The 27,992-nt window shown below is 42.3% G+C and overlaps 1 protein-coding gene across 1 annotated transcript in view; it reads right to left on the bottom strand.

The window, feature by feature from the left end:
• The window catches only part of LOC122563330 (cryptochrome-1-like), a 97,032-nt gene that overhangs the window by 33,475 nt on the left and 35,565 nt on the right, over window positions 1-27,992 (bottom strand). Inside the window, exons 7-8 of the mRNA XM_043717068.2 lie at window positions 21,635-21,946; window positions 7,960-8,111 (exon numbers count right to left, since the gene is read on the bottom strand). Of these exons, the coding sequence (XP_043573003.2) occupies window positions 7,960-8,111; window positions 21,635-21,946 (464 nt within the window). The remainder of the gene's footprint in view (window positions 1-7,959; window positions 8,112-21,634; window positions 21,947-27,992) is intronic.

The following is a 27,992-nucleotide window of genomic DNA, read 5'->3' as shown; positions in this document are numbered from 1 at the left end:
TCTCCATGGATGCTGTCTGACCTACTGTGATCTCCAGTATTTTTTGATTTTAGTTATTTTCTGAATGGCTAAGCTTGGTTTAAAATTTATATTTCTTTTGACCAGTCACAGCCACCAGCAGAGAAAAAAAATCATTATTTCTCCTATCATTTTTTTCAAAATCCCAAAAATGTCAGTCAAATTCCCATTTAATTGACTATATTATAGCTACAAGCTTAGGAAGAACTGGAAAAACTAACTGAAACCTTTTAATGCCAGTAACATTCTGGTGATTCTTGGGACAGGCTGGCCACTGAAATCAATACAACTGCACAAACTCCCATGGTTACCTCAACTATAATCCTAAATGAATTCTCACACCCTGCCTCCTGTTAGGACTCCATGCTATTCTCCCAGTTTTTCATTTTTATTGCATCTTTTTCCTTAAATGAGGATTCCTCACTACCAGGGTTGACAGCGTCCTTAGCCATGTCCAGCCCATATCCCACACTTCTACCCTCACCCTTTCTATTCCCTCCCACAACAGTGATAGTGTCCCCTTGGACCTCATTTACTACCCCGCCAGCCTCCGCAACCAAAGAATTGTAAGCCACTATTTCCATCACCTCCAACGGCATACCACGACCAGACAAATTTCCCTTCCCCTTGTCAACAGTCCTCAGGGACCATTCTCTCTTGGGTACTCCTCCTCTATTCCCATCATCTCCTCATACCTCCATGGCACCCTTCCAAGTAATCACATAAGGTGTAATGCCTCCCCATTTACTTCCTATCTCCTCACCATCCAAAACCCCAAACATACCTTCTGGGTGAAACAGTGATTTAACTGTACTTCAGCAAATGCAGTAGACCATACTGAATATTCACAGTGTGATCTCCTCTAACTTGGGAATCGAAATGCAGACTGGGTGACTGCTTTGCAGAGCACCTATGTTCTGTCCATAAAAAATGATCCAGAGCATTCAAACGCTTGCCACTTCAACACACCATCATGTTCCCCTCCAATATTTCTGTCACAAGGCCTGATGCAGTTTTCCAGTGAGCCTCAGTGCAAGCTTGAAAAATAACATCTCATTTTCTATCTGGACATCTTGGAGTAGTTGGGATTCAATATCAAATTCAGTAACTTTAGAGCTGGATTCCATCCTTCCAAGATTTTTACCCACCCTCACACTATGTAATGATATGGGATATTTTTAGCACAGCCCACCCATTTTCACCCAACATCAAGCCTATTATCACAGAACATAGTTTGCTTTCAGCGTATTCTCTGCTCCCCTCAGGTCTCATTTTTTACTTGTTTAGCTTCTTTTCTGATCTGACCTGGGTAGGATTGTCTTCGGAGGGTCAGTTAAGGCTTGATGGGATGAATGGCCACTTTCTGCACAGTAGGGATTGTATTATTCTATGGGAGCAATGTTTGCAGATGACACGAAGATTGACCAGATAATACTGAGGAAGAAGACTTGAGTTACAGGAAGATAAGGATGGGATGGGCAGATGAATGCTAGATAGCATTTAACCCTGGTCAGTGTGAGGTGATACATTTTGTAAGAAATAACAGGACAAGGAGTACTCAATGAATGGCAGTAGACTAGGAAACTCTGAGGAACTGACAGACCTAAGGGTGCTTGTCCACATAATACCACCTAAAGGACAGGTTAATAAGGTAGTTAAAAAGGCATATGGGACACTTGCCTATATCAGTTGAGGCATCATTTCTCAGAACAAGAAAGTTATTGTAGAAATGTACAAAACCTTGGTTCTCCACAGCTGGCATAGTGTGCGCAGTTCTGGTCACTATAGGAAGGATGTGATAACACTGGAGGGGATTCACCAGGATGTTGCCTGGGATGGAGAATTTCAGTTATGAAGAAAGGCTGGATAGACTTAGGTTGTTTTCTTTGGAGCAGAGAAGGCTGAGGGGTCACCTGACTGAGTTGTACATGAGTTTGAGCAAAATGTACAGGGTGGATATGAAGCAGCTTTCCTTCTTAGTTGAAGGGCCAATAATAAGAACAAAGATCAAAGAACAAAGATCAAACAAAATTTACAGCCCAGGAACAGACCCTTCAGCCTTCCAAGCCTGAACTGATCCAAATGTACTGTCTAAACCTGTCGGTCAATTCCTAAGCATCTGTATCCTTCTACTCCCCACCTAATCATGCATTTATCCAGACAGATCTTAAATGAATCTACCATGCCTGCCTCTACCACCTCTGCTGGCAACGCGTTCCAAATGTCCACCACTCTCTGTCTGAAGTACTTGCCGCATGTATCCCCCTTAAACTTTCCACCTCTCACCTTGAAAGCGTGACCTCTCATTATTGAATCCTTCACACTGGGAAAAAGCTTGTCTATCCACCCTGTCTATACCCTTCATGATTTTATAAACCTCAATCAGGTCCCCCCTCAATCTCCTTTCTTCTAACCTACTCAACCTTTCTTCATAGCTAGCATCTTCCATACCAGGCAACATCCTCGTAAGCCTTCTCTGCACCCCCTCCAAAGCGTCCACATCCTTTTGGTAATGTGGCGACCAGAACTGTACACAGTATTCTAAATGCGGCTGAACCAATGTCTGTACAATGTTAACATGACTTGCCAGCTCTTATACTCGATACCCCATCCAATGAAGGCAAGCATACTGTATGCCTTCTTGACCACTCTATCCATCTGTGCAGCAACCTTCAGGGTACAATGGACCTGCACTCCCAGATCTCTCTGCCCATCTACTTTTCCCAAGGCTCTTTCCTTCATTGTATAATTCATTCTAGAATTAGTCTTGTCGAAATGCACCACCTCACATTTGTCCGGACTGAAATCTATCTGCCACTTTTCCGCCCACTCTCCAGTCTATCTATATCCTCCTGTATTCTCTGACAGTCCCTTATGCTTTCTGCCACTCCACCAATCTGCGTGTCATCTGCAAACTTGCTGATCATACCAACTGTGCCCTCTTCCAAATCATTTATGTATATTACAAACAACAGTGGCCCCAGCACCGATCCCTGTGGAACACCACTGGTCACCTTTCTCCATTTCGAGAAACACCCTTCAACTACCACTACTCTGTCTCCTGCTGCTCAACCAGTTCTTTATCCACCTAGCTAGAACGCCCTGCACACCATATGACTTCACTTTCTCCATTAGTCTCCCATGGGAAACCTTATCAAATGCTTTACTAAATTCCATGTATATGACATCAACAGCCCTTCCTTCATCTATCAACTTGGTCACTTCCTTGAAGAACTCCATTAAGTTGGTAAGGCACGATCTCCCCTGCACAAAACCATGTTGCTTATCACTGATAAGCCCATTCTTTTCTAAATATAAATAGATCCTATCGCTCAGTACCTTCTCCAGCAACTTTCCCACCACCAACAACAGGTTCACTGGTCTGTAGTTACCTGGAACATCCCTATTACCCTTCTTGTACTGGGGGACAACATGAGCAACCCTCCAGTCCTCCGGCATAAGGAGGCATAATTTTAAGGTAAAGGACAGGAAGCTTTGCTTGGACTTGTGGAAAAATGTAATAATAATAACAAAAATTGAAATAAGGCAGGGCAAGTGACTGAAATGAAAGTGGGGAACACTTTGGGTCTAACAATCATAATTCTATTAGTTTTAAAACGTTTATGGAAAAACATAGGCCTTCTGTAAAGTTTTAAAAAAATAAATTTGAGTAAGGCAAATTTTAATTGTATGAGACAAGAATGAGACGGCACAGTGGCTCAATGGTTAGCTCTGTTCTCTCACAGTGCCAGACCTGGGTTTAATTCCGGCCTCAGACAACTGTCTATGTGGAGCACACACATTCTCCCCGTGTCTGTATAGGTTTCCTCTGGGTGCTCCGATTTCCGCACACAATCCAAAGATGTGCAGGTTAGGTGAATTGGCCATGCTAAATTGTCCATAGTGTTTAGGGATGCATAGGTTAGGTGCATTAGCCTGTGGTAAATGTAGAGCAGTAGGGAATAGGTCTGGGTGGATTACTCTTCAGAGGGTCGGTGTGGACTTGGGCTGAAGGGCCTGTTTCCACACTGTAGGGATTCTATGATTCTATAGTTCTACTCAAAAGTTGACTGAAGTAGACTATTCACCGGTAAAAAGACACCTGATAAGTGGGCAGTATTCAAAAATGTGATGTCAAGAGTTCAGAGGCATTATGTTTCTGTTAGAGTGAAGGGCAAGGTTGGTAAGACTAAGGAACAATGCATGAATAAAGATACTGCGGCTCTAGTCAAGAAGGAAAGAGAACTTTATATTATATATCAAGAACTGAATTCAACTGAATTTCTTAATCAATAAGAAGGGTACTGGCGCATTCTTAAGAAAGAAATCAGGACAGCAAAGAGGAGACATGAGATAGGAGAAAGTGAGGACTGCATTTGCTGGAGATCAGAGTCGAGAGTGGGTGCTGAAAAAGCACAGCAGGTCAGGAAGCATCTGAGGAGCAGGAGAATCAATGTTTCGGGCATAAACTCTTCATCAGGACTCCACACTACATTCAGACTTGCTTTCTCCTCGGCGATATGAGATCGGATTGGCAGATAAGCTTAAGCATACCCCAAAAAGATTGAGAGAGGGTAGGGCTGCTTGGAGTACAAAAAAGGTTGACTTTGTGTTGAATCCCCGGAGATGGGAGAGATAGTAAATGAATATTTCACATCAGCTGTTACAGTGGAAGAAGAAATGGAGGCTACAGAATTCAGGGAAGTAAATATTGATGTTTTAAAAACAGTTCACATTACAGAAGATGAAGTACTGGAGATCTTAGAGAAATAAAGGTAGATAAATCTCCTGGACCTGATCTAGTGTATTCCAGAATGCTGTGGGAAGTAAGGCAGGAAATTGTGAGACCCCTTGTAGAAATATTTGCATCAGCTATAACTATGGGGGAGATGCCTGATAACTGGAGTGTGGCTAATGTTGTCCCTTTGTTTAACAAAGGTTGTAAGGAGAAATTGGGGAACTATAGACCTATGAGTCTGACTTCGGTTGCAGGTTAAGATGTTGGAGGCGTTTCTGAAAGATAGGATTTATAAACATTTAGAAGCAAAAATTGATTAGGAATAATCAATATGGCTTTCTGTAAGGAAACTCGTGTTTCACAAACCTGTTTGGGAGACTACTGTTCATAGACTGTTCTGCATTCAACACTATCATTCCTCAGCACCTGATTGGAAAGCTGAGTCTGCTGGGCCTAAATACCTCCCTCTGTAACTGGATCCTGGACTTCTTGATTGGGAGATCTCAGTCAGCCTGGATTGGGAACAGCATCTTCAACACCATCACACTGAGCACGGGGGTCCCCCCATGGTTGTGTGCTCAATCCACTGCTGTTCACTCAGCTGACACACGACTGTGCAGCGATGCACAGCTCGAATCATATCATTAAGTTTGTTGATGACACGACTGTAGTAGGTTTCATTAGCAGGAATACAGAGAGGAGGTACAGCGGCTAATGCACAGGGGCAGAGCCAACAACCTGTCTCTGAAAAGCAGACAAAATGAAAGAGATATTTGTTGACTTCAGAACGGAACGAATCGACCACTCTCCACTGGACATCGATGGCTCCCCCGTGGAGATCACAAAGAGCACCAAATTTCTGGGCGTCCTCCTGGCACAGAATCTCACCTGGTCCCCCAACACCAGCTTCACAGCCAAGAAAGCCCAGCAGCGTCTCTACTTTCTGCGTAGGTTGAGGAAAGCCCACCTCTCAAACCCCAACCTCACCACATTCTACAGAGGGTTCATTGAGAGTCCCCTGAGCTGTTGCATCACTGCATGGTTTGGGAACTGCACCGTCTCAGATTGTAAGACCTTATAACAAATAGTGAGCACAGCTGAGAGGATCATCGGGGTCTCTCTTCCTTCTATTACAGACATTTACTCCACATACTGCATTCAAAAGGTGATGAGCATTGTGGAAGATCACACATATCCATCACTCAAACTCTTTTCCCTCCTGCCATCTGGCAGAAGATATCGGAGCATTCGTTCTCTCACGGCCAAACTGTGCAACAGTTCCTTCCCTGAGCCATTAGGCTCCTTAACATTGTACGATCAGACTCTATTCCATCTGAAATTCTTTGCATGACTTTGAATTGTTGCTAGAGAAATGTTTTATTAATTATCAGTCTTTTACTACACTGTAAGTTGTACACCACTCTGTCTATTGTCTTGATCTGTCAGGAATTACTGTGCACTTCCTATGCACTTCGTGCTGCCCTGTGAACGATCATGCAGTTTGTATTATCCATGTAGCATCCTTGCACGGTGGCTCAGTGGTTAGCGCTGCTGCCTTACAGTACCAGGGACCTGGGTTTAATCCCAGCCTTGGGTAACTGTCTGTGTGGAGTTTGCACATTCCCCCCGTGTCTGCATGGGTTTCCTCCGGGTCCTCTGGTTTCCTCCCACAATCCAAAAGATGTGCAGGTCAGGTGTATTGGCCATGCTAAATTGCCCATAGTGTTAGGTCCATTAGTCAGAAGGAAATGGGTCGGGTGCGTTATTCTTCGGAGGGTCGATGTGGACTTGTTGGGCCGAAGGGCCTGTTCCCACACTGTAGGGAATCTAATCATGTTGGTCCTGCAGGCACGCTGTCTTACTCTTACTGACTCACTTGTAAATGGTAGAAATGACAAATAAAGCTACTCCTGACTCTTTTTGAGTTTTTTGAAGAGATATCTAAAAGATTGATGAGAGCAGAGCAGTAGATGTTATTTACTTGGACTTTAGTAAAGCCTTTGACAAGGTTCTGCATGGTAGATTGTTTAGGAAAGTTAGGTTACATGGGATTCAGGGTGAGCTTGTTAACTGGATACATAATTTGCTTAACGGCAGGAACAAGTGTGGAGTTAGAAGATTGCTTTTCGGACTGGAGCCTGTCATCAGTGGTGTTCCACAGGGATCGGTTCTGGGTCCTCCTTCATTGTCATTTATATAAATCATCTGAATGCAAATATAGAAGTATGAGGATGAGCACTTGAAACGTCATAACATTCAAGGCTATGTTATGGACAGTGAAATATAGGGTAGATATTTCAGCATAGACCTGATGGGCCAAAAGGCCTCTTCTACATTCCATTACTATAATTACAGAACTCTCCCAAGTATACATGGGTAGACATTGTATGAGACTATGTGAAGAGATATACAAAAGAGATCAAAACTAAATAAGTTGTGCATCTATTTGCCACTGCTCCCTTGTAAACACCCACCGTGCACTCAGTAATGGTATCTTAGTCCTATCAACGTTCCAAGGATCATGAGAGAAAGCATGAAGCATGAATGCCAGTGCCCTAATCAGCACTGGCATTCAAAACCTCAACATGAGCAGTTCAGTTAAGTTAAAGATGTTTCTTAACCAGTCTCACTACTCAGAGTTACTCTGCACTCTTCAACTAATAAAGGATGTAATTCAGCGCAGCATCACCCCATTACACAGTTTTGTGGGAGTGATGAGAAGGAAATAGGTTTGAAATGAGTAGTTGTATAACAGATGAGTGAATTATTTCAGAATAATTTTATTTACTCTTCACAGAGAATTTTGACATCTGTGAATTGTGCCCACTTTCTGAAACTGTTCCTTCTAAACCATTTATGATCAGCGATTTCATTAACCATTTCAAATGTCTCTGGTGCCTTGGAATTGATAGATGTAATGAACTTTCAAACTGAATAGTAAGAACTTAAAGATACCTTGCAGTTTGTTATCTCACCTGTCAAACATCTAACACTGAACGGTTAAAAAACCTTTCAAAACATGGATAAAATGCATGTTTCCAAGAAAAGTCTACAACCATAAATTTCTAAATATCTTTAGCATTACTCACTCATCTCAAATAGTTCAATAAAATGTAAATACAAGCCCTAAAATGCTTTACTTATGTTAGTGTACTTAATTAAAAGTATCAAGCAAAGCAAAAATAAGTCAGATAGGCATTTACCTGACATAGTCACCATTGAGATCTGTTCTGCGACCAAAGCCGACAGGACAATAACAGTGAAAGAACTGCTGAAAGAAGGAGCTGCATGATAGCCACATCCAACTGCCAGCATTTACACTCCAATCAGCATCTAAAAGCAGCTCTTCAAACACCTGCAATGACAAAAATAATGTCAAGATAAACAATGGGTTGGGATGTAGTTTTGAATATTCAAAATCCAGTTTTTTTTAAATGTTAAATAAACCTGAAGATAAAAAGGATAATACATGTAGCTAAGGTTCTTTAATAATATATAACCTGAGCACCAACAGCCTCAACTTTGACTTAACAGTAGCACTCTGACCAGTGTGTTATGACTGGGAAAAACAGATCCCGGAATAAAGAACTGGCTTGATAGATCATGAAAAACACATGCACACAATTCACTGAAACAGAGGCATACCATGATGCAGATTTCCTTTTACAATAAAAATGTAAGATTATTACACAAAAGGAAAATAAAATATAGATTTATGATATAGATATATAATTTATCTGGATTCAAATAGCTGTAAACTGATGGGATGAGGGAATAGATGAGACTTTGCTGTGTGTAAGACTACTCTCCAGATTTAAATTGTTCTTCTATATCAAATCTCTAAGTTTGACTCAACCAATTCATCCTAGTTCTATTCTGAGAACAGTGAAATCTTCTTATATGAATATGCACAAAACTGAAAGCTTAGAGACTTTCTCAAGTCTTTTACTACTTTTAAGACTTCTAATTCAAACACTCCTGGTTGTGGAAGTGTCACAACCTAAACCTTTAAATCAAGATAACAGAGCTTCCCCAAACTGTCATATACATTTTAGGGGATAAACTATATTTGCTTCTGACTTCCAAGGAGACCTCCTCCAAACTCTAGCCTAAAAACTTTCAATCTTTGGATTTTTTTTCTTAAGTTAAAAATCAATCTGAGGTTATTCTAAACTAAAAGCAAATTAATGCCTTTAAATATTTACACCCTTGTCATAAACCCCCCAATACCTACAATCTTCCAGGTACACTCCAGGGAGCTTGCCTTGGTATTTGACACATTCAGAAGATTCTCACCTTATGTTACAGCCTTCATTAAAGGAATCATCATCCATGTACCATTAGTTTGAATCCAAAAGCTAAAATTGATATAAATCACACATTGTTCATCACAAGAATCAAAAGGTTGTTGGTTCAAGTCCAACTCCAGACTTTTAAATAATCAAGACATACTTCAGTGTAGTAGTGAGTAAATGCTATCAAATGGTGCCATCTTTTGGGCAGAATATTAAATAAAGGCTCTGGACATGAAAGATACATACTATTTGAAAAATAGGCATCTTGGCTAATACTTAGCTCTCAGCCAACACTAAAATAGCAATATAATTTGCAATTGTAAAATAAAATAATCCTAACCATGCAATTTTTAATCTTTGTCATAACATTTCTGCAGCTACCAACTTCCAGCTTTGATGTCGTTGCTCCTATTAAAACCATTTCTGTCTTCATCCTGACCACCTTCCAGGTCATGCTCTCATTACTAAAGCTTTAAGTCTGAGGACTGCAGACAAATCTCATGCGTTCTAAGCAACATGGGCTATGGTGAGATTTATGGTAGAATTAGACAAGAATTCCAGCGAGACTTAAGTCGAAATTATCACATGCCAACATTTATGCTTTTGCTAAGTTGCATGGAGAGCTGCCAATTAAGGGGAATTATAGCTTGTTAAAAACCCTGCTAATGACCTAAACTACCTCATTAATATTTAGCTTCCTATTTTATCAAAAACACCAAAAAAGTCAGTATAGAAATCAGAGCAGGGACCTGGCGACTTCAGATTGCCATTTGCTCAGAAGGATCTCCATGTTGCTTAGGGCCAAACAGCAGGTCTACTGACACTAGTTATATGTATCCCTCGTTCATGGACTTCGGATTTGCCATTCTCTCACGAACATCATGGCACCCTTCCGACAGACACTGAGACTGATCAGGAGCAAAACACTTGTAGTGCAGGACACACTGGCAATTAGCATTGAAATGCTGCAGTTAGGGAGATGAGGTGTTCATGCAATTGGGAAAATGTAGAGCCAATTTTCAAGGAGTGGGCATTTCATATTCACATTGTCTGATTAGGGGGTGAATTTGAAGGGTTCACCCACGAGACTACAGGGAAACCGAGAGGGATGGAGTGGCTGAGGAGCAAGGGAGGGATTAGAGAGACAAGGGGACTGCCACCATGGGAAGGAGATTTTACTAGCTATTCTTCAAGATTGGAGCTGTAGGTTGGGGGTGTATAACAATTGTAAAGACAGCATACTAAAAGCATGGATGGGATGGGTCAAGTGGTGGGGGGTGGGGAGAATGAAACAATCTGTCCATGATCAGGAACACCCTGACTCAACAGGAGTGGGGGTGTGGTTGGGTGGGGAAAGGCGGTAAAATGGGCAGTTGCATGATCATATAAAAATGGTTTGGCAGGGACAAGAAAGTTTCAAAACCTGTGAAGTTTACTGCAAGGGCTACCAAGAAGGGGTTTGAGGGCTCACTGACATGTACAGGTGGAGGTTGGAAACCACTGACCAAGGAGCACTCATTGTCACCTTCCATCATACTAGAATTTAAAAGTGAACAATGGGGTAGAAAATGGCTGCAACCACACTTGGAGAGGGCAGGGTAAGTGTCTTGACATCAGAGTGGGAGGGTTGTACAGTCATAGAGTCGTCGAGTCATACAGCACAGAAACAGATCCTTTAGTCCAACCAGTCCATGCCGAATATAATCCCAATCCTAAACTAATCCCACCTACCTAGTCCTGGACCATATCCCTCCAAATCTTTCCTATCCATGTACTTATCTAAATGTCTTTTATATGTTGTAATTGTAACCACAACCACCATTTCCACAGGAAGGTCATTTCACATGTGAACCACCCCCTGTAAAAAAATTGCTCCTTGTGATTTCTCTCTCTAGCCTCGGTGCACTCTGCCAACTATTCAACTTATCAGATTCACCAACATGTTTAGTCTTGGGGATACTATAGTGGTCATCACTGGAGTGGCCATGAGTGGCCAACAATGAAGCTGAGCTATGGAAAACGATGGTATCCTCACACCTAATCCTTCTTCTTATACATTGTTTCCTTCTAGTTCACAAGGGTAGCACTAATGTGTAGGGAGGCTACAAAACCCACTGATACAAGGATATGTTTAAAAGGGAAACAGCACTATGTTCAGTCCTATGCATTGCACAGGATACAGTACTGTGAGGTCTCCAATCCCCGATCATCTGTAGCGATTGTAACAAGGTCAGCCAGGTGGATTTCATAGAATAAGATTTCTCTGATTGGACCAGAATAACAGCTCCATTTAGGGAGCCCCGGCTGATAGATATAAAAAGTGTCAGAGGTTCTGTTCACTCTGAGGGAGCTGGATCAGTATCAAGGATTTACCACATGTAAATAAAGGGTGAGTTGGTGGTGTGAAACCAGGCTCTGTGGAGTTATTTTAGTTTGGGTAAGCATTTCTGGGATCATGCCATTATTTGGGAAGCTTGACTTGTTCGATCCTGCCAAGGACTGGGCCCAGTATGTGAAACGAATCCAAGCAAATGATATTGGGGGATGAAAAAGCAACAAGTAACTTTCCTGACAGCTTGCGGACTTGCAGCTTTTTTGGTTATTAGGAGCCTAACTTTCCCTGGGGCACCATATACTAAAATCTTTCAAGAATTGATGGATTTAGTTCAGTAATATTATGACTCCAAGCCTCCCCTAACTCTGAGACACTATTGGCTTTACTCAGCAATTCGAGAACTAGGAGAATACATATTGGGATTTTTGACCAGGTTAAGACGACTGGCAGAGGCGTGTCACTTTGGTTTAATCCTTAATGAGATGCTGAGAAACTGTTTGGTATATGGGATCAATGATGTAACCACGCAAAAGTGCCTACTAGCTGAAGTCAAACCAGATTTCAAACAGGCACCACGACTAGCTTTACCATTGGAAAATGCGGCATGTGGAGTACATGAGTTGCAGGGTATTCCAATGGAAGTGGACAACCCTCACAAGTCTAATTGAGCTTGGGGAAGACCACTTGAGTGAAAGTAATTGCATAGCCTCACTCATGACATATCCTGAATTGAGGGACTCTAGGTCAGCAAAACCCAGAGCAAAACTTAAAAAAAAAGCCAACCCTCCATCAAATGGTTAAAAATTTCTTCAGGAACCAGGCAGACAAGCCATTGTAGTTCCTGCCGATATGTGGACTTGAGACAGCAAGAGTCCTACTAGACCTAAATTGAGTAAAAGAATTCATAGGCTGGTATCCAGGAGAGTGCACACCCTGCAAAGTCTGCCGAAATGTAGTTTGAAAGAGTTAAATTGCTTAGCAAGATCCAAATCAGAACCAATGAAAATAAACATCTTGTTAAATGGTCACCTGGATCTAATGGAGTTCACTACCAGCGTGTCTGTTTTAGGCATTGCAGAACTAGTCTTTAACAAAATCTGCTCTGGACTCAAACGTTTAAGTTGGCTAGACTGAGAACATTTACAGGTGAACCTTTACGGATTAAAGGTACAATTTCAGTCCTGATCTCTTGTAAGAAACAGCTGATTCAGTTACTACTGAATGTAGTAAAAGGCTCAAACCCAAACTTGGTGGGGAAAAATTGGTTGAGAAAGATTCACCTTGATTCACCTCAACAGTTTTCATTAGAAAATAGCTGTCTGAGTGAAGTCCCAATTAATACCCAGAGGTTTCTCAAGAAGGTTCAGGAACCATCAAAGGAGCCAAGGTCACCTTGCATGTTGATAGGAAGTCGACAATTTTGCAAGGTCTGCCCAATGTCACTTTCCTTATGGGCAAAAGCAGGAGGCAGCAATCAGAAGGCTGCAAAGTGAAGGAATCATCAAACCAGTGCAGTTTGCAGAATAGGCAGTAGCAATTGTACAAATTATGAAGCCCAATAGAATAGTTTGCCTTTGTGGAAATATTAAATAAATGGTAAACTGCTTTTTGCAGCTGGATAAATAACCAATTCCTCGCATAGAAGATTTATATGCAAAGTTGGCAGGGGTCATGTATACTTGCAATTGTAGTTCAATGAAGATTTCCAAGAAGGATGCTACAGTTAATAGTCTCAAATATTTGTACCAATATATGAGACTGCCAGCTGGGGGTGTCATCCGCCTATGTCAGGAACTCTAATGCTGGACACAAGATTCCAATAAGTGGGAGAGACAGTTTACTTCAGGGGTTTTAGTTTGGTGTTTGAACCACAGGAATGGCCCTGTGTGGTAAGAGGCATGATCCATGCAAGGTCAGGTCAGGTAGGTACGATAGTCCTGAACAAGTACATGGACTATATCAAAGCTGCAATCATGCAAACAGTGCAGAAATAAAGCGTGTCCGACTGCCCTTCCACCTGTTCCAGAAGCCATTAGTCCTTGCTCTCCGCCAAGTGTCCAAGATACCTCAGAATCTGTGATATCACCGCCTTGCACGTTTGCTGCTTAAAGAGAATGAAATTCTTCTGAGATGGTCCAGGCACAGGAGGTGAGCTACAATGCGATACATGCCACTCAAATCAAAGACAGAGGTGGAAGAATTTGACCCGGTGTTAAATCACCCCAGAAGGAGCAACAAAAAAAGACAGGCCTATGATTTTGTGGCAAGGTTTAGTCCTTGTACTCTGGTTTTCTTTGTTTTTTTGCATGTTTTGGTTTTCTTTTTTTTTGCATGTGTTTTCACTTTTTTGGTGTTTGAACTGAGTCCTTGTAAAAAAATACACCTTTCCAGATGACCTGTTCCTGTAGGGATAGGTGTGTGAGCTGGGAGGTGAGCAATCGCTGCATCCTGGAGTGGTCTCTGCCTTCGGAGTGAACCAAACCCCTGTGAGTTAACTGCACCTTTACAATGTACTGTGTTCCTGTGAGTGGGCCTAGCCCTTTGGATGCACCAGGCCTCTGTGGAGATTGCACAACTGCGTGTGTGGCATGGACTCTGCCTTCGGGCGTGGACTCTGCCTGAGTACTGGAAACTGTATTGTGAGGATTTTGTGAATTCTGTTACTGTATGTGTTTTGTTATTAATTGGTGTTTGAGTGCAGGCCAGAATGGGCTAGTCAGTACATGGGGCAACTGGGAGCTGGAGGATCGATGACTAGCCTGGGGGAAAGCAGGCTGGGGTTGGTCTGTTAGTTCACAGATTGGCTAGGGGCTAGGCAATCGAAAACATGCCCATAGGAAAGCTGGTCGGGGAGGGGCAGCCAGTATGCGAGTTGGCTGGGGGCCTGAAGGTCGATGACCAGCCTGGAGGAAAGTGGGCCAGGAGGACCCTGTCTGTATGTGGGGCGGGCAGGGCCAGGCAGCTGATAGTGTCCTCGCAGGAAAGTCAATATTGGGCAGGCCGGTCAGTAAGCGGGGATTCTGAGCCAGGCAGCTAATGGCAGCCCGTAGGAAGGTCGAGTGCAGGAGGACCAGTCAGTAAGCAGGGAGGCTGGGAGCCAGACAGCCGATGGCCAGTCCGTAGGAACACTGGCCAGGGGAAAGGGTCAATCAGTATGCGGGGTGGCTGGGTGCTGGAAGGCCGACAGCCCATCTGTAGGAAAGCAGGTTGGAGGTGATTTGGTTAGTATGCAGAGGGACTGGGAGCAGTGGCTGATGACTGTGTTGGAGGAAAGTGGGCTGGGGAGGGTCAGTCAGTATGCAGGGTGGCCGAAGACTGGAAGGCTGGCAGCCAGCTTGTACGAAAAGCGGCCCAGGGTAGTCTGGTCAGTATGCAGACTGACCGGAGACTGGAAGGACAAAGACTGTCCTGCAGGAAGGCTAGTCATGGGCAGTCTGATCAGTATGTGGTGTGGATAGGTGTCAGGATTTTTTTATAGCTAGTGTGGGTCTGTGTTCTATGCACTGTTTCTTATTTGATTGGACTGTCTTGTCTGTGTCTGTTACTGTTAGCTATGACTGGAAGTGGGAGTTGAGCTGCGTCCTCATTTCCCTGAAAACTGGTTGAACAGTGGGGTTTGGGGTTTGGCTTTTGGCTTTTCTGCCCCTTCCCTGCTATATAGTGGTATTTTGTGAACTGCTGTTTTCTGTTTATTGTCAACTGTATTTTGTACTGTTTAATTAAAAAAAACAGGATTCTCAGACACCCTATTCGGCTCTGAGAGCTGGCTTTGAGGGAGCTGGATCAGTGTCAAAGACTTTCCATTTGTGTCAGGGGACTGACTCTGAGCTGATTGATCACACAGCCAGTAATGTTGCTGTTGGTGGTTTCTGTTTTGGGGGGCAGCTGTTCCTGAACTGGCTGATTTACACAGCCAGTTTGTTAACTGGTATTCCTTTTTATTGAGGACTGATTTATAAATTACCTGAGCTATACAGTTAATGTGTTTTAAGTGTATTTCAGTTCTCATTAAGGAACTGTTGTTTCACTGGCTAATTACAGCATGTGTTACTCTTCTTTTATTTTGAGAAAAGAATAATGCTGATTTTGTGGCAGCCCTTGCACTTTGGTTTTCTTTCTTTTTCGCACTTGTTTTCACTTTTTGGTGTTTGGACTGAGGGCCTGTGAGATTATGTACCTTTCCAGATGAACTGTTTCTCTGGGTCGGCGAGGCCTTTGTAAAGATTGAACACCTGTGTGTGTGCTGGGAGGTGAGCATTTGATGCATCTGCCTCTGCCTGTTGAGTGGACCATCCCCTTTGAGTTAACTGCACCTTTTACAATGAACTGTATTCTTATGCTTGGACCTGGTTCTCTCTGGATACACCAGACCTCTATGGAAACTGGACACGTGTGTGCGTGCTGTGGAGTATGCATTTGCTGCCTTCAAGAGTGGACTCTGCCTTTGGTTGTAGACTCTATCTCTGACAATGCACTCTGTACACTGGACTAGACTCTGTTTCTGGGAATGGATTCTGCATTCTGAAGAGACTGTTTATGCTAATAGACTCTGTGTACCAGAAGGGACTCTGTCTTGTTGCTTGTTGGGTTTATCACCTGCACTGTGTTTGTGTGTCCCTGGGTCTGGCAGACCTTACTGTGAGCTGGGAGACTCATAGGTCATCCTGAAAGCTGTCACCCCGAGAGCTGGAGGGTGGGTAGGCTGCCTGAGGTGGATAGACCACCACGATGTTGGTTGCCCAGAAAGTTGGAAGGTGGGAAGGCTGTTCAGAGTGCTGTCATCCCGAGAAGGGGTAATCGGGGTGGGCTGTCCTAGAGGTGGCTGGAAGGTGCGTTGGAGTGGCCGAGAACCAGAAGGTGCATAGGGGCAAGCCGAAATCCGGAAGGTTTGCAGGCTGCTCTGTGTGCCGTCGTCCCAGGGAAGGTGACAGTCTGGCCTAGAGGTGGCCAGAAGGTGTGTCAGGGTAATTCATGGGCTGGGTGGTGCATTGGTGTGAGTGAGAGTCAGATGGTTCATAGGGATGGACAGAGAGCCAGAAGGCAGGTAGACCTCCTCAGTACTGTTACCCTGAGAAGATACCGGAGGAGAAAGTGAGGTCTGCAGATGCTGGAGATCAGAGATGGAAATGTGTTGCTGGAAAAGCGCAGCAGGTCAGGCAGCATCTAGGGAACAGGAGAATCGACGTTTCGGGCATTAGCCCTTCTTCAGGAATAGGAGGAGGCCATTCTAGAGGTGGCTGGAAGGTGTGGAAGGGTAGTTAGGAAAGCCAGAAGGTGGATAGGCTGTCCTTATCACTGTTGTGCTGGGAGGGAGGTAGGAAAACAGGATGGGCTGTCCTAGAGGTGGCCGAAGGTTAGATTAGATCACATTACATTACACTGTGGAAACAGGCCCTTCGGCCCAACAAGTCCACACCGACCCGCCGAAGCGCAACCCACCCATACCCCTACATTTACCCCTTACCTAACACTACGGGCAATTTAAGCATGGCCAATTCACCTGACCTGCACATCTTTGGACTGTGGGAGGAAACCATGCAGACACGGGGAGAACGTGCAAACTCCACACAGTCAGTCGCCTGAGGTGGGAATGGAACCCGGGTCTCTGGCGCTGTGAGGCAGCAGTGCTAACCATTGTGCCACTGTGCTGGCCACAGGGTGTGTCAGGGTGGACTGAGAGCCAGAAGGGGCATGAGGCAGACAGAGAGAGCTGGAAGGGATAGAGGGGCAGGCTGCCTTTGAGTGGCCTGAAACTGGGACAGATGGTTTGCTGGTTGCCAGGAGTGTCTGTGATACAAAAAATGTTATTGTTTAGTTTATCGGACTGTCTGTATGGGATTGTGACTACTGTTTCCTCTTTGATATGATAAGGTGTGATTTGAGATTTGTCCTCTTTTCCTTGTGATCTCGTTGTACAGTGGGATTTGGGGGTCTGGCTTTGCCGCCCCTTTCTCCAGTAAATTGCTGTTTCTTGTAAACTATCATTCATTGTTAACTGTTTGTAAATTGTACTTGTTAATAAAATTTTAAAAAAAACACGACTCTCAGGCACCCTATTCGCTCTGAGAGCTGGCTTTGACGGAGTTGCACTAGTGTCAAGGACTCTCCACTTGTAAATAAAAGGTGACTTAGTGATGCGATATTGGCATTTGTTGTGTTATTTTAGCAGCTAATGATCCTTTGATTGTGGCTGCTCCACTTCCCATGTAATCACCAGAAGGTCTAACACCTGCATGTTTATTTCCTCTTTCCTCATTATTCAAGGCCCAAGACACACCTTCCAGATGAAGGAGCACTTTAACTGCACTTTACTCAATCTAGTCTACTGTATTCACTGCTCACAATTAGTCTCCACCAGATTGGGTAGATAAAATGCAAACTGAATGACTGCATAGTAGAACACCCACATTCTGTCTGCAAAATGACCCTAAGCTTCCTGTTGCCTGCCATTTCAACCCACCACTGTTCCCTGGCCAACATCTGTCTCAGGCTTGCTGCTGTCCTCCAAAGCTCAGTATAGGTGGAAGAAAAGCACCTCATTTTCCGCTTGGGAACTCTGCAGCCTTCTAATTCAATATTGAGTTCAACAATTTTAGAGCTTAAGCACCATTTCCCATGTACTTACACCAGCTGCTACACACTTGTACTTGGGCATGGGCTACTACCACAAACAATCCACTGTCTGTCACAAATTGTCCTATTAACAGCTATTCACTCTACCAGGCTGACCGAAACCCATTGTTTTTATCTTCCCAAGTGTTTTTCTTTCTTTCTGGGCTTCATCTCCACCTATTATTTACTCCTTTCCCTCCCACACCTGACCTTGAGCTTATTTACCAACCTTTACCTGGCAACAATCAATTCTGAAGAAGGATCACTGGACCCAAAATGTTAAGTTTGGTGCCAGACATGTTGAGATTTTCTGGCAATTTCTGCATTTATTTCTTATTTCAGGCATCTGCAGTTCCTTCAGTTATTTATCCAAAAGAATATGTTTGTTTTGGATCTCTGTATTGCATTGGTCACATAAATGTAAGAGTTCTTTATAAGGTTGGGATTGTATACGTATCCTACTGAGTCAGCATACACTCAACACAACTACAGACTATTAATGTTATTTGAAGGCTTAAACACATGGCAAAAAAAACTGAAAATAGTCTTAGTTCAGTATTCCCATACAAATAGAAACTTCTGTCAACTCAGGAGGTCTTATCTTCAGACTATCCACTTAAGAATTATGTAATGTGAATTTCCACTACAACTTGATAATAAAATGAGATACAGTAAATAATTGAAGAGCAAAGGATGCTGCAAATAAATATGAACCAGATGGTGTACTGGATAAAATGTGCCAGGTGGAGTTCAATTTCGGGAGAAAGTGAGGGCTGCAGATGCTGGAGATCAGAATCAAAAAGTGTGTTGCAAAAAAAACACAGCCAGTCAGGCAGCATCTGAAGAGCAGGAGAGTTGATGTTTCAAGCATAAGCTCTTCATCAGGAATGACTTGATGAATGTCCAGCCATGTCCTGAAACAGATCTGTTACTACAGCCACATCTCCTTCCTCAGCATCAGCCTACGGAACCGACTGATTCCAAGTGGCCTCCAGACTACGTTCAGACTATCGCAGTATGGACCTGACCAGGGAGTTCAATATCAGTGTGGTTTGAAGTTTCATGTATTGGTCTCTTTTTCCATAACTGAAAAATGTGTTGCTGGAAAAGCGCAGCAGATCAGGCAGCATCCGAGGAGCAGGAGAATCGACGTTTCGGGCATAAGCCCTTCTTCAGGAACCTCTCTTTTTCCATAACCACAAACTAAATGTTGTGATTTATGGCTAAAATGTTTAAGATGAAATATTACTTGCACTGAATGTATAAAATCATAGTGCAGTTGCAGTTAAGTATTGTGTCCAATTTTGGGTTCTACAACATAGGAAGAATGTTGAGGGAGTGGAGATGCTGCAACACCAACTGTTATATCATGCCTTTCATATCACAACATGATCTAAAATGCTTCCCAGGAGTATTACAAAACAAAGAATGAAAACTAGAGATTTCACCCTGTATGCAGCTAAGGTAGCATACCCCCAAAAATATAAGACTGTGAAGTGAGGCCATGGTGTTGTTAGGTGGTAGTTCCAGAACTTGGTGCCAAGTGAACTAAAGATGCAGCTAACAACGATGGAGCTTTAAAATTAGAGATGGTTAAGAGGCCAAACTTAGATGAGCACAGGTCTCTTGGAAGTTTGTAGATGTGAAATTGGAGTGATTTGAAAACCAGGATAAGAATTTCACTAAACAAAAAGCCAAAGAAATGTGAATGCTTGAAATCAGAAACAAAAACAGAAATTTCTCGAAAAACTCAGCAGATCTGTCAGTATATGTGGACAGAAAGCAGAGTCAACATTTCGGGTCCAGTGGCACTTCTTCAGAGCTGATTGTAGCTAGGAAAATATTGGTATATATGCTAAAGATCATCAGGTGGGGGAGGAAACGATAGGTGGGGATGGAGCTTAGGTAGAGAGAGAGCCCTTAGCGAGTCTTTCTTCAGGATAAAGCTAATTGAAGGTAGGGAATAACTGGACCAGGATTGGACAGCTATAATTATAGTAATCCAATCCAGTAAATTTGTTCCTATGGTTACATAGAAAAACTTAGAGCAGTTTTGGAAACAAGATGATCTTACTCTGCAATATTGAAAGAGCTGGAATACATCGAGCATAATGCCACAGCACCACCATCAGGGAAGAGTAATTACAGTTAGACTTAGGCAATTTTTCTAATAAATGTAGAAATGGGAAGATTAATACAAAATAGGTGTAACACTTCTAATAGATAATACAGGCAGCATCTTCTTTGTTGGAAACCTCTGGTAAGTAGAACAAGCAAAGGAGCCAATTGGCTTGAGATGGATCTTTTGAAAGCAGCTATCCAGTTTAAGAAGATATCCCAGATTTCTTTTCTCATAATCCTAAAAATTTGCTGTTTGCTGTTGCAAATTTTCTTGTCTAATTACCTTTGACAATTTGTGTGGAACCTGCTTCCACCACCTGTTTTTGTAAGCTGTTTATGTTAGTTTTATGCTGTCCTTTATCACTTTCTTTGTCCATGGCGTTTTTTTTTGGTGAAGTGGAGCTTTTCCCTCTAAGGTGTATACACTTGTTCTGTATTATGTTAAATGTTTATTTAAACATTCTTTAGTGTTCTTCAGCTGTTTTAGCCATTAGCAGATTTTCCCAGATTATTGCGAATAGTCTTGGCTTTATCTCATTAAAGGTGGCCTTATCCAAATCTAAAACTCTAGCAGCTGATTCATGCTTTTCATATTGAAACACTACATTGAACTTGATCATGATATGGTCACTATTTGATAAATGACCATGCACTAAAAAATCCGGCTTGTCACTGAATCCAATATTGTTGTCTTCCTGTTGCATCCTGTTGCATAGTTCAGAAATTCACTACCTTTCTAATAGGTGTTTCTCTGCCTCTCCCAATGTATGTTAACTTTAAAATCCCTCATTAATATCACTCTGGCTTTGTTTTGCCTAATTTCTGTATTTATACAAATCTAGCACTTCAGAGCTGCTACTAGGCATCTACACACAATACCTATTAGCTTTAGGTCATTCAGTGTTCTTCATAAATACTGTTGGCGGGATGCTGCCTCAGCTTTGTCCATGGTGGATACTACGTGAGTTAGCATAGGGAGGGAAGAGCAAAGAGTGACAGGCAGGACAGTAGAATTGATATAAGGGTCAGATGGCAACACAAAGGGTATGAGGGATCATGGATATGGGAGATAGGCATAGGGTGGAGGTGAGGGAAAGTGAATATGAGAGATGTTTTGTGCTTTAATCTCTATTTTATTAACTTTGACAACAATGCCAGAGCTCCATTGGAAGCTTTCCTCTTAGCCCACCTCAAGAACTAGCGGCCTTAGATTTTTGCTAAGTTGTTTGATCCGACTCCCAATCAAGCTTGCCTCCCTAAACTGAAGATCAGAAGAACAGACATCCATTTTTAAAAAGTTGTATTTGCAGAGTTGGGAATTGTCCTGCCTCTGCAAATCTGGCCAGGGAATGAAAATTGGGCCCAACAACTAGATTTCTACATCTAAATTGCATCTGCAATGCCTGAATTTCAGTCCATGTCATGAAACAGGAATAACAATGATCACACTACATTCTTCATTCCCAATTCCCAGTCAGAAATTATCCATTCATCACTACTATCTGCCTGAAATACCTTCATTCCTTCTTCCCAACTGATCCAGAGGTCTCCACGTGTTAGGAAACATGCTACAGCATGTCGGGCTAGATGGTGGATCCAACCTTCCTGACGCAGCTGAGTCATAATAGCGTCAATCCATGGATAGCCAGTTTTCCCCTCTGCCCACTTAGCTAGTGAAACAGGATTCTTGTCCCAAGGTATGCGCACACAAATTGGATTTCCCTCCATTTTGTCAAAGCATGGGTTATTTGTTGCTGCTGTGTAGAAAAACTCACGCCACAGAAGCTGGCCATAGAGAGACAGTGGTGGTGAATCTGTTTTCTTTATCTAAAAGTAAAAAATCAAAACAAATCATTTTATTTATTGGACAACATCAGCTAACAGCCAAACTGACAAAAGAGACAGTTTTAAGCTAATTTAAGATGGAGTGGGCAACACAAAGAAGCGTTCAGAATGAGATGCAAAGCAATCAAGGGAAGATGATAGCAAACATAGTTAGAATAAAGAGTACCAATAACTCAAATAAATGGTGGAGGAAATGCAAAGGAGACTAAGATGTGCTTGAAGTACATGTACATAAAAGGTGTACAGGTTGGTAAATAAGGTTGATGATCTGCAGGTGCAAATAGTCAGATGGTATTATGAAATGTTAATAATGCAGATGTATTTGAAACAAGATGAGGAATGGGAATTTAATATTCTTGGCTACAGTATTTACAGAGGTAGTCACACACACCTGAGTGTATATTATGGAGATAAGGCAGGAACAGGATACTGATTGGGAATGATCAGCCATGATTATATTGAATGGCGGTGCAGGCTCGAAGGGCTGAATGGCCTACTCCTGCACCTATTGTCTATTGTCTATATTATAAGCAAAATAACAGGAAGGAGATAGATATGTGGGAAATTTACCAATGCAAATGAGAGTTCTACCGTGTAGTAAAAGGATTCAATTATCCCAATCAGGTTGGGATTAAAAACAGATCTAAATATTTTCTGAAGTAAGTAAGGAAAATATTCCAGATCAGTTTGTTTCCATATCAACAAGAGAGAAAGTGGTATTGGATCTGATTCTGGGGAATGAAGTGAAGCGTATTTGCACAGAGATCACAACATTATTCAGTTTAGAATAGTTGTAATGAGATATGACCATCTCTAACAAAAGAAGATTTAACCTTCATGCTATCATTATTGAATTTCCCCACCAATAATATCATAGGATTATAACTGATCAGACACTGAACTGGACTAGCCATATAAATTCTATGGCTACAAGAGCATGCTAGATTAGATTTGGATTGGATTAGATTACTTACAGTGTGGAAACAGGCCCTTCGGCTCAACAAGTCCACACCGCCCCGCCGAAGCGCAACCCACCCATTCCCCTACATTTACCCCTTACCTAACACTACGGGCAATTTAGCATGGCCAATTCACCTGACCTGCACATCTTTGGACTGTGGGAGGAAACCGGAGCACCCAGAGGAAACCCACGCAGACACGGGGAGAACGTGCAAACTCCACACAGTCAGTCGCCTGAGGCGGGAATTGAACCCGGGTCTCTAGCGCTGTGAGGCAGTAGTGCTAACCACTGTGCCACCGTGCCGCCCATTGTGCCACCGTGCCGCCCATACTACTTACCGCCAATCATGGTACTTACATTATTCCCCAAAACCTGTGCACCATAAAAGTCAGGAATATGATGGAATACTGCTGCTCCAACACAAGAAACTTTGCCATCATCCGGGACAAAGCAACCAAAACGATTGGCAGCACGTCCATAAATATTCATTTCCACCACCGTTGACTCATCTACAATTTGCACTGCAGAAATTCACTAAGACATCTCAGACAGCACTTTCCAAACCCATAACAAGTGCCATCTAAAAGACAAGGGCAGTACGTATATGGGAATTCCACATCTACCAAGCTACTCACCATCCTCACTTGGAAATATATTACCACTCTTTCAGTGTCACTGGGTCAAAATCCTGGAACTCGCTCCCTAATGTCATTGTCAGTGTACCTACAACAAAATGAACTGCAGTGCTTCAAGAAAGCAGCTAACTACCACCTTCTCAAGGTAACTAGAGATGGGCAATATCCCGTGAATTAATAAAAGAAAATAGAATCCATATAGTGTGGAAACAGACCATTTGGCCCAACAAGTCCACGCCAACCCTCCAAAGGGCATCCCACCCAGACCCTTCCCTTTCCCTGTAACCCTACATTTGTCCATGGCTAACACAACTAAACTCCCTGAATGCAAAGGGGAATTAAGCATAGCCAATCTGCCTAACTTGCATATCTTTTGACTATGGGAGGAAACCAGAGCACCCAGCGGAAACCAACGTAGACATAGGGAGAATGTGTAGACTCCATGCAGACAGTTGTCCAAAGGGTACTAACCACAGAGCCACCATGCTGCACTGAAATGTAAGCCTTAACTTTAACAAAGGGGCATAGTGTACAAAAGCAACAAATTCAGACTAAAATTTAATTTACAAAAATGATTAGGTCAAAGAAGGAATACGTGTCCCTTAGTCAAATTTTAGGAAGAATGACAAATCTCAGAGATGGTAGAGAGGACATTTAGCGAAATGTGGTACTTTAGATACAGAAGTAGGGATATTATGATCATTTTCTTTAAAATAGATCAGAAAGGGGGTAAAAGAGGGATTTGACAATGGTGATCAAAGTGTTTTGATGCATATACAAGGAAAAATGATGGTTTCTCAGGGTCAATAAATAGAGAACATAGATTAAGTGAACAAAGAACAAGTGGTAACATAGAAATGTACACAATTTATTATTCTATTCCAGAAAATCAGCTGAAGAACAGAACTGCAGCTGATCTGTACTCTGAGTTAAAATAGCAGGGAAGGATGAGCAAGTTCAGAGACTTAAACAGCACAGAGAGAGGTGGACGATGCGAGTTAAAACAGCACTGAGAGAGTTGGACCCAGAATGTTAAAACAGCACAGTGAGATGGGGACCAGGAGTGTTAAAACAACAGGTTGGTGGATCCAGGAAGGGAGCTGTGAGGGAGAAGATTATCATAAAGGTGAGAAAACAATTGGAAAACCACAAGTCCATTGGTTGGTAAGGAACAATTGCTCAATTGTTGTCTCACAGCACCAGGTTTGACTCCAGCCTTACGTGGCTGTCGGTTTAAAATTTGCATTATCTCCCAGTGTCTGCATGGATTTCCACTGGTTGCTCCAGTTTCCTCCCACATCCAAAGATATAGAGTTGGGAGGATTCGCCATGCTAACTTGCCTTTCAGTGTCCAGGGATATGCAGGTTGGATGGATTAGCTATGTTAAAAGCAGGTTTATGGGGATAAGGTGGGAGTTGGGTCTGTTTGGGATACTCTTTAGAGGGTTGGTATGGATTCAATGGGGCAAATATCTCTTTACATACTGTAGGGATTCAATGACTAGCAGGAAATTTTAAAAAAGTAAAAAAATAAAAACTAATTAAATAAGAGATTCTGGGCCAGGTAACATGCTTTTCCTGCATGATGTGAGAACTCGTAAACCTAACTGTGGTTCATTGAGTACATCTGTAGGAAATATTGATTGCTTGAGCAACTCTGATTCAGAATTGATGAGCTGGAGTCTGAGCTTTGAACACTGATACATTAGGGAGGGGGACAGTTATCTGAACTTTGGGATCTTAAGACAGCCACATTCCTTATATTAACTCTGTTGATTTTGGCCAGTGGTCAGGATCAGGAGGGTGTGACTATGAGTGAGGGAATATGAGCAACTGAGAGCTAAATTAAAAGCAGAACCGAAAGAATACTGAACTGTAATTACTAACCAAGTCACAAGTTAATTGCCACAGGATCAATTAGATTAAAGAGGTAAATGCATCGCTCACATATTGCTTTTGGGGGAAATGGGTCTGAATTTATGGGACTTTGGCACCAGTATTGGAGAAAGATTGTTCTGATGGGGAGTGGGGTGTGGGGGGCAAGTGGTGGGGAGGTACAGTAGGTAGGTAGGTAGGTAGGTAGGTAGAAAATGGAGAAGGAAGAGGAGAAGATTCAACTGTGTGAAACATTAGAAAATCAAAAAGTTAGAAGGACAAGGTAAGAATGCAAGTTAGTGAATGGGCTGATTGTTGCCGGAAAATGAAAGGAAGAGAAAATGTATGAAATGTCATACTGCAAAGAATTAAAAGACTACAGAGAAATTTGATAATAAACAAACTTAAGGGCTTTGTATCTGAATGCAAGACACATTCTAAATAAAGTGGAGTTAACAGCCCAAATAAAGATGAATGGGTATGATTTTAGTGATGATTACTGAGGCATGGTTGCAGGGAGATCAGGTTTGGGAACTGAATAATCCAGTGTTTCAGAAGGACAGGCAAGAAGGAAAAGGAAGCTATTTTATTGAAGGAAGAGATCAGAATTGTAGTGAGAAAATAACATAGGCGTTATGTTGAATCTCAGGAGAGATATTAAATGAATATTGTGCTTCAGTTTTTACTGTTGAGAAAGAAATGGAGGCTAGGGAAATTCAGGTAAATAGATATTGATGTTTTGAAAATAGTTCACATTACAGAAGAGGAATTCATGGAGATCTTTGAAAACAAAGGTAACTAAATCTCCAGGACCTGATCAAGTGTATCCCAGGATATCGTGGGAAGTTAGGGATGAAATTGCAGGGCTCCTAGCAAAAATATTTGTATCATCTGTGGGTGAAGTATGCAGGACTGGAGGATGGCTAATGTTGTGCCATAGTTTAAGAAAGACTGTAAGGAGAAGCCTGGAAACTGGAAATCTGGGAGTCTGAAATCAATAGTGGATAAGCTGCTAGAGGTGATTCTGAAAGGTAGGATTTATATGCATTTGGAGAGTCAAGGATTAATTATGGGTAGTCAACATGGTTTTGTGGAAGGAAACTTGTTCCTCGCAAACTTGACTGTGCTTTTTAATGAAGTAATCAAAATGATTGATGAGGGTAGAGCAGTAGATGTTGTTTACTTAGACTTTAGTAAAGCCTTTGACAAGGTTCTACATGGTAGATTAACTAGCAAAGTTAGACCACGTGGGATTTAGGGTGAGCTTGCCAATTGGTTACAAAATTAGTTTTATGGGAGGCGACAGAGGGTGGTAATTCAGGATTGTGTTTCGTACAGGAGACCTACGACCAGTGGTATTCCTCAGTAATCAATACTGGGTCCACTTTTGTTTGTCATTGTTATAAGTGATTTGGATTAGAACATAAGAGGTATGTTTAGTAAGTTTGCCGATGACACCAAAATTGGTGGTAGTAGACAGTGAAGAGCAAGATTACAGCAAGATCTTGATTAATTAGGTCAATGGGCTAAGAAGTGGCAGATGGAGCTTAATTTGGATAAAAGATGAGATATTATATATTGGTAATACAAATAAGGACAGGACTTATTCAATTAATGGTAGACTCTCTGTAGTATCATAGAACAGAGACACCTCGGGATTCAGATACATAATTCTTTGAAATTTGTGTCACAGGTAGACAGGGTAGTTAAGAAGGCATTTAGCATGCTTGCCATCAATGCTCAGACCTTTGAGTTATAGGGGTTGCATTGTCATCTTGAGCTTGTACAGGACGTTGGTGAGGCCACTTCTGGAGAATTGTGTGCAGTTCTATTCACCCTGTCATAGGAAGGATATTATTAAACTGGAGAGAGTTCGGAAAGTATTTACCAGGATGTTGCTGGGAATTGAGGATGAGATATAAAAATAGACTGGAAAGATTGGGACCCTTTTTGGCTGGAGGGTAGGAGGTAGGATGACCTTATAGAGGTTTATAAAATCATAAGGGGCATACATAAGATGAATAGTAAGGGTCTTTTCCTTAGGGTGGAGGAGTTCAACACAAGAAGGCATATTTTTAAAAGGTGAGAGAAGAGAAAGATTGAAAAAGGACATGAGAGGCAACTGTGTTTTTTTTACACAGTGTGGTTAGTGTGTTGAATGAATTGGCAGAGAAAGTGATGGATGCAGGTAAAGTTAAAAAGACATTTGGATAAGTTTATGAAAAGGAAAGGGTTGGATGGATATGGGCCAAGGACAAGGATATAGGAATAGGTGGGAGCATACTTGACATAGACTAGTTGTAGTCACTTTGGAGGCAGATCCAAGGAGGTTCACTAGATTGATACCAAAATAAAAAAATGCTGGAGAAACTCAAAAGATCTGGCAACGTCTGTGGGGAGAAAGCTGAATTAATGTTTTGAGTTCAGTGACTTTTCACAGAACTGTTCTGAAGAAGAGTCACTGGACTCAGTGTTAACTCTGCTTTCTCCTCACTTGCTGAGTTTCTCCAGCAGCTTCTGTTTTTGTTTCAGATTTTCAGCATCCGCTGTTCTTTGT

This window comes from Chiloscyllium plagiosum, unplaced genomic scaffold (assembly GCF_037043375.1).
Source record: "Chiloscyllium plagiosum isolate Xiang-an unplaced genomic scaffold, Cpla_swu_hap1 HiC_scaffold_26, whole genome shotgun sequence".
NCBI lineage: Eukaryota > Metazoa > Chordata > Chondrichthyes > Orectolobiformes > Hemiscylliidae > Chiloscyllium > Chiloscyllium plagiosum.
The sequence above is the reverse complement of the archived record's forward strand: the minus strand, read 5'-3'. Positions and strand labels throughout refer to the sequence as shown.